The 15,059-nt window shown below is 45.5% G+C and overlaps 1 protein-coding gene across 2 annotated transcripts in view; it reads left to right on the forward strand.

Annotated features, from left to right (window-relative positions):
* The first annotated feature begins 8,222 nt into the window (after positions 1-8,222).
* The window catches only part of uvrag (UV radiation resistance associated gene), a 271,436-nt gene continuing 264,599 nt past the window's right edge, over positions 8,223-15,059 (forward strand). The window contains exon 1 of one of the 2 annotated variants that reach the window (XM_052025683.1): positions 8,223-8,550. In XM_052025683.1, coding sequence (XP_051881643.1) covers positions 8,491-8,550 — 60 coding nt within the window. In that variant the 5' untranslated portion in view covers positions 8,223-8,490. The remainder of the gene's footprint in view (positions 8,551-15,059) is intronic. The other variant, XM_052025684.1, reaches the window with a different exon arrangement.

A 15,059-nucleotide genomic window follows, 5' to 3' on the forward strand; every position in this document is an offset into this window, starting at 1 on the left:
GTCTTGCATACCGATTGTACAGGTCAATTCATTACACAGTGCAGTTACATTGGGTTAGTACAGAGTGCATTGATGTAGTACAAGTAAAAACAGCCTTGTTTGCTCACCAAGGCTGAGTAACAGCCACAGTCATATACTTCAGCACGTTCATACTGAATGCTTTGGGCTGGTGACCAAAGGCTAATTTTGCCTCTTTGATCTCAGTGAATGCTGGCACAAGGTTGAAGGGCTGACTGGTCACCGTGTGTGCTTACATTCAACCTGTGCCAAATTTATAAAACAGTTAACCACCCCACCCTACTGCTCTTGCTCTACACATCTGCAACCACTCCCTTTTCAAGTATTTATCCAATTCCCTTTCGAAAGTTATGATTGAATTTGCTCTCCTGATCTAACAGGTCACTTGGTGAAAACTAAAATGTCCTCCACTTCCCTCTTATTTTTGACAATTGCTGCTCATGGTTACATAAACTTAGTTCGAAGGATACAACATTTGAGCTTGCATAAAGAAAACATTTAAAACATCATCAGATAAGTGATAAATACAAGGGCTTTCTCTGTATGAATGGCTGACATTCTAAACCATTGACAAATATATGCTGGGACAAAGAAAAAAGGATGTGTCTTGGTTCTTTTTAAAATTTACATTTCTTAGATTTCTAAATTTCAGTTGGTGCAACAATGAACTCACCAGCTTGGCATTCCTTCAGTGAACCATTCTTATCACAGAATCCTTCAGCAACGAAAGAGGTCTTTTGGCCCACTGTGCCCATGCTTTTGGCCTATCCAATTAGGGCCGTCCCCCTACTTCATTGCTAAAGTCCTGCAGACATTTCAAGTCCTTCTCACTTCTGCACACCTTTCTGCATGATCATGTAGCTCTCTCAATGTGTTGGTTTTGGTCTTTTACAGGGTTCCCTCGCAGCTTCACCATATTCCTCAGTTTTATAGAGTCCCACCTTGCACCATCCTATCCCACCCTATGCCACCTATTCCATCCCATCTTGCCCTATCCCACCTCATCCCATCCTCAGCCACCCCGTCCTGCCTCGGGTCATCCCATCTCACACTGTCCTAACCTGTGCTCTCTCAAATCAACACGGTAGATGGCCCCTCAAACCTACTCTGCCATTCAACAAGATCATGCCCCTGATCAAATCTTGGTATTGGTTTGATATTGTCACATCTACCGAGATACAGTGAAAAGCTTTTGTTTGTGTGCCATCCAGGTAGATCGATCCATATGCAAGTACTTCGAGGTAGTAAAAAGGAAAACAGAATGCAGAACATTATATGACAGTTATAGAGAAGGTGCAGTGCAGGTAGACAAATATAGTGCCTCAGTCTGAACACCAGCCTCCTGTGCTCTTCTCATATTCCAGCATAGATATCAGCGAAATTACTAACATTACTGATTAGCAATGTGAAAAATGACTCATTTATCAGTTTACCAGTCTCTTATCCATGCCAATATATTAACCTCAATCCAGTGCACTCTTATCCTGTGAAATAACCTTTTATGTGGCACCTTACAGAGTGCTTTCTGGAAATCAAAGTATACAGTTGTGTTTCTAGAAAACAGCCCAGATGGTGAGTTTCCATAATGTGAAGCCATGTGCTCTGCACATGCATCAAGAAACGCATTGAAAAAAAAGTTTGTGTTAATTTACTTTTCTTCATGTAAATTCTGTAAGAGCAATTTTATTCCATTTCTCCATAAGGATATATCCTTATTCCATAAGGATAAAATTGGATTTTGCGGGAAGGTTCTAAATTGGAGGAGGGCTATGACAGGATAAGACAAGAGCTAAAGGGCATTGATTGGGAGCAGCTGTTGTTGGACAAGTCCAATTCTGACATGTGGAAGTTGTTTAGAGACCAGATGATCAGAGTTCAGGATCAGTATGTTCCGGTAAGGACAAGGATGGTAAGGTAAGGGAACCCTGGAGGTCCTAAGCTTAGTCAGGAAGTATACGTAAAGTTTAGGAAGCTAAAATTCATACTGGGCTAAAATATACAGATAGCAGGAAAGTGCTCAAGTAGGCAATTAGGAAGGCCAAAGAGGCCATGAAATAACCTTGGCAAACAGGGTCAAGGATAATCCCAAGGCATTTTATACTTGTATTAAGAAAAACAGGATAACTAAGGAGAGGGTAAGTCCACTCGAGGATAAAGGAGAGAATTTGCATTTGGAGTCAGAGTAAGTGGCTGAGTTACTAAATGAGTCCTCTGCGTCAGTATTTACTGAGGAGAAGTTGTTGGAGGATAGTGAAAACACAGTGGGATATGTTAATGTGCTGGGACATTTTGAGATTATGGAGGAGGTAGTGCTGGGTCCTCTGAAAAGCATAAAGGTGGATAAGTCCCCCGGCCCTGATGGCATATATCCCAGAATATTGAAAGAAGCAAGTGAGGAGATTGCTGGGGCTCTGACAAGGATCTTTGTGTCCTCACTAGCAACAGGCAAGGTCCTGGGTAGCAAATGTTGTGCCTTTGTTCAAGAAGGGTAATAGGGATAATTCAGGTAACTATAGGCCAGTGAGCCTCATGTCAGTGGTAGGGAAGCTACTGAAGAGGATACTGAGGAAGGGCATGGCCTGCTTAGTGACAGTCAGCATGGCTTTATGTGGAGCATAACCTGATTGAGTTTTTTGAGGAGGTGACAAGGGTGCTTGATGAGGGTAAGGCATGGACATTATCTACATGGACTTTAGTAAGGCACTTGATAAGGTCCCTCATGGTAGGTTGATTCAGGATGTAAAGATGCATGGGATCCAGGGTAAATTGTAAGTTTGGATTCAGAATTGGCTTGCCCATAAAAGACAGAGAGTAAGGGTGGAAGGCTGTTATTCCATCTGGAGGTCCATGACCAGCGGCATTTCACAAGGATCGGTGCTGGGACCTCTGTTGTTTGTGACACATATCAATGATTTGGATGAAAATGTAGATGGGTGGATTAGCAAGTTCGTGGATGACACTAAGATTGGTGGAGTTGTGGGCAGCGTAAAGGACTAACAAAGAGTACAGTGGGATATAGATCAGTTACAGACATGGGCAGAGAAGTGGCAGATGGATTTTAATCTGGGCAAATGTGAGGTGTTGCACTTTGGGAGGTTAAATGAAAGGAGAAAATATACAGTTAATGGTAGGCCCCTTTAGAGCATGGAGGTACAGAGGGGTCTTGGGGTCCAGGTCCATAGTTCACTGAAAGTGGCTACACAGATGGATAAGGTGGTAAAGGTGGTATATGGAATGCTTGCCTTCATTGGTAGGGGTGCTGAGTATAAGAGTATGGAAGTCATGCTGCAGCTGCATAAAACTTTAGTCAGACCACACTTGGAGTACTGTGTGCTGTTCTAGTTGCCCCATTAGAGAAAGGATGTGGAGATTGTGGAAGAGGTGCAGAAGAGGTTTACCAGGATGCTGCCTGGATTAGAGTGTATGAGCTATAAGGACAGGTTGGACAAACCTGGATTGTTCTCCTTAGAGCATCAGAGACTGAGGGGGAAACCTGATAGAGGTTTTTAAAATTATGAGAGGCATAGATAGGGTAGACAGTCAGAATCCGTTCCCCCGGGTAGAAATGTCAAGCACCAGATTGGGTGGGGGGGGGGGGGGGGGGGGGGGGTTGGAGTTTAAAGGCAATATGAGGGGCAAGTTTTTTATGCAGAGAGTGGTGGGTGCCTGGAATGGGTTATCAGGGGTTGCAGTGGAAGCAGGCAGTTTGGTGGAGTTTAAAAGGCTTTTAGATAGACACATGAATATGAAAGGAATGGAGAGATATGGATGATAAACAGGAGCAGGACATTTAGTATAAATCGGCATTAAGATTGGCACAACATCATGGGCCGAATGGCCTGTCCAGTGCTGTACTGTTCTATGTTCTACCTCAAATTTTTGGGTGGTGATTTATGAAATCTGTAAGAGCAAATTTCTGTAATCCTGATGAACATAACTGGGGGGTCGCCTTTACTACATTTACTTGTTCTTCATCCACCATGTTTGATTCAATAATAGATTTGTCAAGATGTCCCTTTCAGAAAAAAACATTGGCTCTTTTTGATGGTCTTATGATTTTCTAAATGTCCTCCTATTACCTCTTTAATAATGGATCCAGCATTTCGCCAGTAACAGATGCCTGGCTAACTGGCTTACAGTTTCCTGTTTTCAGCCTCCCTAATTTCTTGAATAGTGGTATTGGTATTGGTTTATTATTGTCACTTGTACCGAGGTACAGTGAAAAACTTGTCTTTCAAACCGATCATACAGGTCAATTCGTTACACAGTGCAGTTACATTAAGTTAGTACAGAGTGCATTGAGGTAGTACAGGTAGAAACAATAACAGTACAGAGTAAAGTGTCACAGCTACAGAGAAAGTGCAGTGCAATAAGGTGCAAGGTCACAACAAGGTGGATTGTGAGGTCAAAGTCTCATTGTATAAGGGAACCATTCAATAGTCTTATCACAGTGGGCTAGAAACTGTCTTTAAGTCTGGTGGTACGTGCCCTCAGGCTCATGTATCTACCCGATGGAAGAGGAGAGGAGAGAGAATGTCCCGGGTCGGTGGCATCTTTGATTATGCCGGCTGCTTCACCGAGACAATGAGAGGTAAAGACAGAGTCCAAGGAGGGGAGGCTGGTGTCCGTGATGCGCTGGGCTGTGTCCACAACTCTCTGCAGTTTCTTGCAGTCCTGGGCAGAGCAGTTGCCATACCAAGCTGTGATAAATCCAAATAGGATGCTTTCTATGGTGCATTGATAGAAGTTGGTGAGAGTCAAAGGGGAAAAACCGAATTTCTTTAGCCTCCTGAGGAAGTAGAGGTGCTGGTAAGCTTTCTTGGCCGTGGCATCTATGTGATTTAATCAGGACAGGCTGTTGGTGATGTTCACTCCCAGGAACTTGAAGCTCTGAACCCTCTCTACCTCAGCACCATTGATGTAGACCGGTGCATGAGAACCGCCCCCTTTCCTGAAGTCAATGACCAGCTCTTTTGTTTTGTTGACACTGAGGGAAAGGTTGTTGTCATGACACCACTCCACTAAGCTCTCTACCTCCTTCCTGTACTCTGACTCATCGCTGTTTGAGATATTGCCTACAACGGAGGTATCATCTGCAAACTTGTAGATGGAGTTAGAGCAGAATCTGGCCACACAGTCATGAGTGTATAGGGAGTAGAGGGCTGAGGACACAGCCTTGTGGGGCACCAGTGTTGAGAATACTTGTGCTGGAGGTATTGCTGCAGTGTCATCATTGTATCATTACAATGTAGTGATATTACATTGCGGATTTCCCAATCCTCTGGGACCTCTCTAGAACCCAGAGAAATTTGGTGAATTAGAACAGAGGCATCCGCTATCTCTGTAGCCCCTTCTTTTCAGGCACTATGTACACTATGTGTTCCCACACGGCTCCCCCCACCCCACCCCTCCGCCCCTGGCATGTTCCCCCACTTCCCCTCCCTCACAGCTCTCCTGGCACATTCCCCTGGCACACTCCCTCACTGCAGTCCACCATGCTCCCTCACTGCGGTTCCATCACGCTCCCTCACTGTGATCCCTCATGCTCCTCCATTGCAATCCCTCACTGTAAATTAGTAAATTGGTTTATTATTGTCACATTACTGAGGTGCAGTGAAAAACAGATCATTCAATTACAACAGTGCATTGAGGTTGTAAAGGGAAAACAATAACAGAATGCAGATTGAAATGTAACAGTTACAGAGAAAGTGCAGTGCAGGCAGTCAATAAGGTGCAAGGCCATAATGCAGTAGATTGAGGTCAAGAGTCCATTTTATCATACTAGGGCACCATTCAATAGTCTTATAACAGCAGGATAGAAGCTGTCCTTTAGCTTGGAGGTATGCGCTTTGAAGCTTTTGTATCTTCTGCCAAATGGGAGGAGGGAGAAGAGAGAATGTCTGAGGTGGGTGTGGTCTGATTATGATTTACCGAGGCTGCGAGAAGTGTAGACAGAGTTTATGGAGGGGAGGCTGGATTTCATGATGTCCTGAGCTGTGTCACTCACTGCAGTTTCCTGTGGTCGTGGGCAGAGCAGTTGCCATACCAAGCTGTGATGCATCCGCATTGGATGCTTTCTATGGTGCATCGGTGAGGGTCAAAGGGGACATGCCAAATTTCTTTAGTCTCCTGAGGAAGTAGAGGCGCTGGTGACCTTTCATGGCCGTGGCGTCTATGTGGTTGGACCAGGACAGGCTATTGGTGATGTTCACTCCTAGGAACTTGAAGCTCTCAATTCTCTCAACCTCAGCACCATTGATGTAGACAGGAGCATGTGCACCACCCACTTTCCTGAAGTCAATGACCAGCTCTTTTGTTTTGCTGACATTAAGGGAAAGGTTGTTGATGTGACACCATGTCGCTAAGCTCTCTATCTCCTTCTTGTACTCTGACTCATCTTTATTTGAGATTCTGCCCACTACAGTGGTGTTATCTGAAAACTTGTAGATGTGATCCTTCACACTCCCTCATTCCAATCCCTCACCCTCCCTCACTGCAATTCCTTCATGTACTCTCCCACCCTCCCTCACTCCGTCCCCCACACTCCCTCATTGCAATCCCTCACATTCCCTCACTGTGCACCCTCGCTGTGATCCCTCACGCTCCCTCACTGTGATCCCTCACACTCCCTCACTATGATCCCTCATGCTCCCTCACTGCGATCCCTCACCCTCAACCACTGCACTCCCTCAATGTGATCCCTCACTCTCCCCTACTGCGATCCCTCACCCTCACCCATGGCACTTTCTCACTGTGATCCCTCACGCTCCCTCACTGCGATCCCTCTCTCTCTCACTGCAATCCCTCACCCACTGCACTCCCTCAATGTGATCCCTCACTGCAATCCCTCACTCTCCCCCACTGTGATCCCTCACTCTCCCCCACGGCACCCCCCACGGTCCCTCACTGTGATCCCTCGGTGCGATCCCTCACTCTCTCCCACTGTGATCCCTCACTCTCCATCACTGCACCCCCCACGGTCCCCCACTGTGATCCCTCGGTGCGATCCCTAACTCTCTCCCACTGTGATCCCTCACTGCACTCCCTCACTCTCCCCCACTGCACCCCCCACTGTCCCCCACTGTGATCCCTTGGTGCGATCCCTCTCTCTCCCACTGTGATCCCTCACTCTCCCCCACTGCACCCCCCACGCTCCCTCACTGTGATCCCTCGGTGCGCTCCCTCACTGCACCCCCCACGCTCCCTCACTGTGATCCCTCGGTGCGCTCCCTCACCGCACCCCCCACGCTCCCTCACTGTGATCCCTCGGTGCGCTCCCTCACCGCACTCCCCACGCTCCCTCACTGTGATCCCTTGGTGCGATCCCTCACTCTCTCCCACTGTGATCCCTCACTCTCCCCCACTGCACCCCCCACGCTCCCTCACTGTGATCCCTCGGTGCGATCCCTCACTCTCCCCCACTGTGATCCCTCACTGCACTCCCTCACTCTCCCCCACGCTCCCTCACTGTGATCCCTCGGTGCGCTCCCTCACTCTCCCCCACGCTCCCTCACTGTGATCCCTCGGTGCGCTCCCTCACTGCACCCCCCACGCTCCCTCACTGTGATCCCTCGGTGCGCTCCCTCACTGCACCCCCCACGCTCCCTCACTGTGATCCCTCGGTGCGATCCCTCACTCTCCCCCACTGTGATCCCTCACTGCACTCCCTCACTCTCCCCCACGCTCCCTCACTGTGATCCCTCGGTGCGCTCCCTCACTCTCCCCCACGCTCCCTCACTGTGATCCCTCGGTGCGCTCCCTCACTGCACCCCCACGCTCCCTCACTGTGATCCCTCGGTGCGCTCCCTCACTGCACCCCCACGCTCCCTCACTGTGATCCCTCGGTGCGCTCCCTCACTACACTCCCTCACGGCCTCTGGAGCTCCCTCACTATCCCCCGCGCTCCCACTGCAATGCACGTTCCCTCTGAGATCCCTCACCGGGACCCCGACGTTACTTCACACGTTGTCCCTTCCCGGTGACTGCTCTCTCACCTCATCCTCCGGCTGGGTCCGGGCTCCCTCGCCCCCTCCGCCCCTCCGCCCCTCCACCGGCTCCTTCTCCCCCGGCAGCCAATCACGGCCCGAGCAGCCGTCGGCCGGCACGACGCCGTCGGCCACGTGACGGCCGCGCACGTGCTCCGCCCGCCGACCAATGGGCGAGGCCACCGGCCGGGCTTTCGGCCCGCCTCGGGTCCCCAACGCAGCCAATCAGAAGGCGCGGAGCGGCGGGGACGGCGAGGGGGGGGGTCAGTGCGCAGGCGCCGGGGGCCGGAGCGGTTGGCCGGTGGAGGAGGAGGGTTTCGGGTTGTTGTTGTTTTGGCGGCGGTGGCGAGGGTGGCCGTGTGGCGGGTGATTCTCGGCGGCTGGGGAGAGCGGCAGGCAGGGCGAGGGGAAGGGAGCACGTCTGAGGGAGACGGTCGATCCCCGCGCCGATGCGAAGCGGAGCCCGGGCTGTGCGGCGGCCACGGCCATGAACCCCAGGAATGTCGGCTCATCCCGGGCGGTGCACGTCGAGTTAACCTCGCAGCAGGTGAGTGCCTGGACCCACCCCCGCACCCCAGCTGTAACCCCCTTCCGCTTGCAAAACCTTGCCCCAGCTGCATCACTGGTTGTGCAGACGTTATTGAGCAGGGTCCAGGTCCCCCGGCTGCATAGGCCCGCTGGGTAAGCCATGAGTGCACGGCCCGGGACCTCTGCAGAGAGAAGTAGTTATCCGTGGGTTGTAAGCCCAACTCGTGCATTGCTTCTCTTCTTGGTATTGTGTTTGTTGCAATGGCCCTACCTCCTGTGAGTCTGTTGCAATGGCCCTACCTCCTGTCCGCTGTTCTCAAACCACCGGAACGACAACTTTATATTGGAAGAAGAGGAGAATTTAGGAACTAAGATTGCTATTGCATCTCCCAAGGCCCTTTTATAACTCTTGTTTCTTTGAAGTAAGGTCACTGTGCCAAAGTCTGCAAGCTGTCTCAATTAGAATGAGGGATAACGACTGTTGACTATTGCCCAAGATACAACCCTTGCCCTTTGAAATAGTTGTTATGAGATTGTTTACTTTCTGGTGGATGCAAATACACTTTTGGCTTAATATTTTGTAAGAAACTGAAAACAGAAAATACTAGGCCATTTGGTCCTTTGAGCCTGCCCTGGAATCCAGTGTGGTCATGGCTGATCATCTATTGCAGTATCGTATTCCTACTATCTCCCCATGACGTCTTTCGTGTCTAGAATATATTGTTTCAAAAAATATTCAGTAAATTCGTCTATGTGGCATGCTGACAGTGAACTCCACATATTTGCCACCCTCAGTGGAGAAATTTCTCCTAATTTCAGTCCTTACCTTTTAACCTGTGACTCCTTGTTCTGGACACCACGACTGGTCAAACGTAGTGCCCGCAACCACTGTCTACTCCTATCGGAATTCTGTAAGGTACAGTTAGATTCCCTCTTGTTGAAATTTGAGTGAATACAAACCTAGTCAGCATAATTTCTCCTCAAATGGTGAGATGAGATGATAAAATATCTTTATTAGTCACATGTACATTGAAACACACAGTGAAATACATCTTTTTGCGTAGTGTTCTGGGGCAGCTCGCAAGTGTTGCCATGCTTCTGGCGCCAACATAGCATGCCCACAACTTCCTAGCCCCTACGTCTTTGGAATGTGGGAGGAAACTGGAGCACCCGGAGGAAACCCACGCAGACACGGGGAGAACATACAAACTCCTTACAACGGCAGGAATCGAACCTGGGTCGCTGGTGCTGTAAAGCATTACACTAACCGCTGCACTACCGTGGTGGTTCTGCCATCTCAGAAAATTAATCTGGTGAACTTCCTTTTGTGACAAGCTTATCCTGTTTCACATGTGGGTTTTGCCAAAGCCCTGTATAATTGTAGCAAGACATCAGAAACAATGCACAGTGCCACTACAGTGTGAGCCTAGATCTTTGTATCGAAGTCACAAGAGTAAGTCCTGGAATGTTCTGAGCTACAGCTGTTGCAAAGTAATTTCATATACTTGCATTTTTAAAAAAAAATTCTTAGATGTGTTGCAGACTATGATGCCCATTTTTATAAATTGAATTTAGAATCAGTGCAAGTATACAACACAGGAGGCCTTTCAGCTCGTTGTATTCATGCTGCCTAATCCCATTTTACTGTACTTGATCAGTAGGTCACAGCCCTCCATTACACTTTTCACATTCTATTTAAATACACTGAGAGTTTCTGCTTCTACCACTTTTCCAGTTTCTTTCCCTTGCTAATCGCTTAAATTTTGATGAGTTTCCACTGTCGTTTCAGATAGTATTCCAGATCATCATAACTGGCTCTGCAGAATATATTCTTAGTATTCTCACAAGAACATGCAAAATAGGTCCAAGTGTAGGCAATTCAGCCCCTGAAACCTGCTCTGCTGTTCAACAAGCTCATGGCTGATCTCTGCTCGACATCATTTTCCTACCCTTGCTTCATATCCCTTTGATTTCTTTAAGAACAAACCAATAGATTTATATGTATTAATGAATTTCAAGTCTTTGGCATGGAGAATTTCAAATATTCATCATTCTAAATGAAGAATTTTCTTGTCAACTAGTTCCTTATCTCGATACTGTGACCCCTAGTTCTAGATTCCTTGGCTAGGGTAATGCTCCTTCATCTACCCTGCTGAGCCATCTGATTATTTTATGTCTTAATGTGGTCATCTCTCACTCTTCTGAACTCTTGAGAACAGAGCCCTTGGGGAGGGGGAATGAGCCCTGGCATACTTTCTCTCTTCATATCAATGTCCTGCCATTCCAAGAACCTGTGAACTAATGTTTTGTTCACTGGTTGCAGTTTCTAACAGCACAGTAACAGGCCATTTGATCCAGACAGTACAAGCAGATCTGTAAGTTCCATACAAGCCATAATCAAACCCTATCAGTTTAACCTTAAGAAAGAGATCTTAATCTCCCTTTTATCTAATGTCCCCTTAAATAATTTTTGGCTGGACTGTATTCTGCTTTACCTGAACAGTATTTTGGTGAGAGAGCTCCAGACTTGTGTGTGTGTTCATGACGAAATGCTTCCAAACATCCATCCCTATTGAAGTCTACCTCTAATATTATAGCAGGCCCTTTAGCTGTGGGCTCCTAGTCAGAGGAAGTCATTACTCTTGCCTTGCATCTAAAATTCAGTTATTTCACTGAAAGATGGTACAATAAGCAGATCATGTGAGCAACTACCTAGGAGAACTATTCAATTTATTTGCACTTTCTGCGCCTCAGTCTGTGGCCTTGTGTTATGCAGCTCAAGTATTCATTCAGATACCCTTTCAGGCAATGAGTTCCAGACTCTCAGACCCCTCAGTACAAAAGAAACATTTTAAACTTCTAGTCCTGCTTGTTCCTCTGAAATCTGTATCCTATTTATTGATTCCACCCCCCGATTAAGAGAAATAGGTCAATCCTGTTCAGCCCATCGTAATTTTTATGGGCTTTAGTTAAATCTTTCCTCTGCCTCATTTCCAAGGAAAACTACCCCAGCTTTGCCAATCTCTGCTCATGGCGAAACATCAGCCCTGGTCAGTGTCTTCGTTAAGGTCTAAATCCTCTAGTGCTCACATCTTTTCTTCTCAGTGACCAGAATTGCACCGTCCCACCTTGTGTTTTATACAGTTTTAGCAGGAGCTTCGACTCTGCATCAAGCACTGAAGGAAAACATTCTGTATACCATTTTACCCAACGTGCCTTCAAGGATCTATGCAAGTGGATTAAGTTCTTCTGTTCCTTGGCTCTTATTATTCCACTACTTATTGTGCAGTCAGTTTGCAAATCTTCTAGTTCTCGCTTCATGTTTGCTGCCTTTCTGCCTGTGATCAATCCAGTGATATAAACTTCCACTGTAGGTATTTATTATTTTATCAAAACTGTTAATGAATATGAGTATCACTGTCAAAAATGTCTTTCCTGTGCTTAGAGCAAGCCCAGCTTCTCGAACCAGTCTGTACAACTGAAGTCCTATTCAAATAAGTTTCCTTGGCTCCTTTTCCCTTTGACATCCCATGGACAGTGCCCAGAGTTGAATATATTACTGGTGGGGCTTCACCTGGTATTTCATAAAGAGTTGGCAAAGTTTTTTTTGAACTCTTCCTCCATTAATAAAGCCAAGACCCCATATGTTTCTACTTCTCTCTACTTAAGGATTTATTCACTTAATCCCCTAGGACCCTGCTCTTTTGGATCCCTTAAGAATTATGTTATTGGCTTTCTTCATATTCCCCTAAACTAGATTATTTCATTTTTTTTAACAGTTTAATATTACTTACAGCATGTGCAAAAACTTCTTAAGATATTGTCAGGAGTTGCTACTTGGGCACATTTAGTCTTGTATCTGGATAATAAATAACAGATTGCATGCCTGCAAAGCTTCATAATGAGCAGTTTCATGTACAGGATTCCAACAAACTGCTTCAACTTTGCTAACAGAATAATATCTAAATGTTCCAGACAACCAACTGTTCACTGCTATTGCAGTTACCAGTGGTTTGATGTCAGTGTCATGTACCATTTATGCAAGGAACTGATTGCTAGTGTGAATGGGCTGGTTATATGAAAGGGCAGGTGCTACTGCATGGACCTTGTCGGCACCTTATTCATGTAGCTGTATTTCATTAATTGTCAGCTGCTTTTTGGTGTTTATTGCCATCTGAGCACTGAGCTCTTTTTGGATTTTCAAGATCCACCCCAGACATTCTCTCGTCTCCCCCCTCCTATTGGGCAGAAGTTACAAAAGCCTGAAAGCATGTACCACCAGGTTCAAAGACAGCTTCTATTCTGCTGTTATAAGACTGAGGCTGTTATAATGGTCCCCTCGTACCATGGACTCTTGACCTCACTAACTACCTCGTATTGGTCTTGCATCTTATCATCTGCCTGCATTGCATTTTCTCTAATTGTAGCACTTTATTCTGCATTCTGTTATTGTTTTCCCTTGTACTACCTCTATGTACTAATGTGACGAAATGATCTCTATGGATGGCATGCAAAACAAAGCTTTTCACTGTACCTTGGTACATGTGACAATATAAACCAATTTGCCAATGCTTTTCACTGCAAAGAATGAGAATTTCAGCATGTAGTTGATATTTATGCATGGGTTTGTAGGTTAATTCTTAACTTGTTAACTATTGTTTGGAAATATTACTATACAGTTGTCTGGTTTTTTTTCTTGGTCAGCTGCCCACATTTCTTTATGGTCATAAGAGTTGAATGCCATTGCGATTTAGTTTAATGAAATTGCAGCATCTTATTAAGTTACGCAATTAAACAATGAAGGCCCTTTTTGGATATCACTGGCCATTTATCTGTGCATTCTGTGGCTTTGTTACTTTGTTACTGCCTAGAATGATGCTGAATGAATGTGGTGAGGTAAAATTGTTATGTAATTTTAAACTGGTTAATTGCAAAAATTGAAAGTGGCAAAATGTGTTGAAGATGCCACTTAGGTTGGGAACACAAAGAATTCTGTTTTTGTAAGGTTTGTGGCAAGGTGTTAAAACACTACACTGATTTTTATGCTTAAAAAATATGAAGATCTTGGTCTGGATTATCACTACACTGTGACCACGTGAGTTACATGTTTGATTTGAAGGATGTTTCCACAGTAGCTAATTTTATTTGCTCTGGGAATGAGCTGAAGGGAGGTATGATACTCTGTTTACAGTGAAGAAGTAAACAAACTATTTGATGGGATGTGAGTAGAAGACAAAGTTCTCAGTAATCTGTTATAATTTTTAATTGTGTGGGGGAGAAAGGGAAAGTCACGGACATGGGGATCAGTTGGCATCTATCAAAAGGACCTAGATCAACATGGCAGAGTGGAGGACGTAAAAAGATTTAATGTCACTTTTATGTTTGATTTCTTTGTTCCAGTAACTGTTGAGGAAGGAAGTTGCATACTACCTAAAGAAGGGAACCAGCAGTTTGTGTGGAAATGAAGGCCTTGACTGATATTAAATGCGAAGACAGATTTTATGCCTTGTTGCTGATTTTTTTGTTTTGTTAATACAGAGCAAACAAATTTCAAGAGACTGGAGCACTAAGTTGAAGGAACTTTCCAGCTAGACACAAGACAATTTCTTTCCTTTTAGCGAAGCAAGATGGGTGTTAGCATTCTGAAATATTGAAGTAATGAGTGAACATTGCTTTTAAAGTGGAAATTGTGAGGGAACTTAAAAGTTTTGCCTTAGGTGAAGCTTTAACTGGTTATTTCATTATCGGAATATAATTATAAAATCCTCGTGATTTAAGAGCAGTTGTGTATTCTTGTGTTCTTCACTAGTCTGTTGGGGGAGTTAGATCAGGAGATGGGGAAAGAAAACAGCAATTCTACAACAAAAACAAAAAACAGTGGTGATGTAGTGAGGCCATTCAACTTGTACAGCATTTACTTGAGAATACAGTCCATTATTACACTCTGTTATTGCACTCATTGTTAATCTTGGACCACAGGATGCTAATTTACCATCATCATGATGGTTATGAAGATGTTTCCCCCATAAACTGCTTCACCCGTGTTAAAGATGTTGGAAACTTTATTGTTACTATACCTAAAAGTGTACTTAAAATGATAGTTTTAGTGAATGCAGGCAATTATCATTCTCCTCTGCATTATAAACAGATCCACAGAAATGTGAATAGAATCATAAATCGCACAATGAATTGCAGAAAACCTTGCTATTAAGTTATTGGGTTCCCTTTGCCAACACAGCCTCCAGATTTTGATAACGGCCAGCAGCCACATGGTTGATTCCTAACTGCCTGTGCAATTGGACAGACAATAAATGCAATTATTGCTAATGGTCTACATTCTTTGAAGGATGAAAAGGCTGAGGGGGTTTCCGGAGACTTCAGTTTGTTGGCACTTTAAGCAACTGAGTCATTCAGCCACATCATGTTCAGTTTCACCCATGAAGGCAGGAGATTGTATTGCAATATAACTGAAAATACCTTTCCTAAACCCTCTCTTAAACAGTGGGGACATTATATCACCATTCGGAA

The sequence above is a fragment of the Pristis pectinata genome, chromosome 11 (genome assembly GCF_009764475.1).
Source record: "Pristis pectinata isolate sPriPec2 chromosome 11, sPriPec2.1.pri, whole genome shotgun sequence".
Lineage (NCBI taxonomy): Eukaryota > Metazoa > Chordata > Chondrichthyes > Rhinopristiformes > Pristidae > Pristis > Pristis pectinata.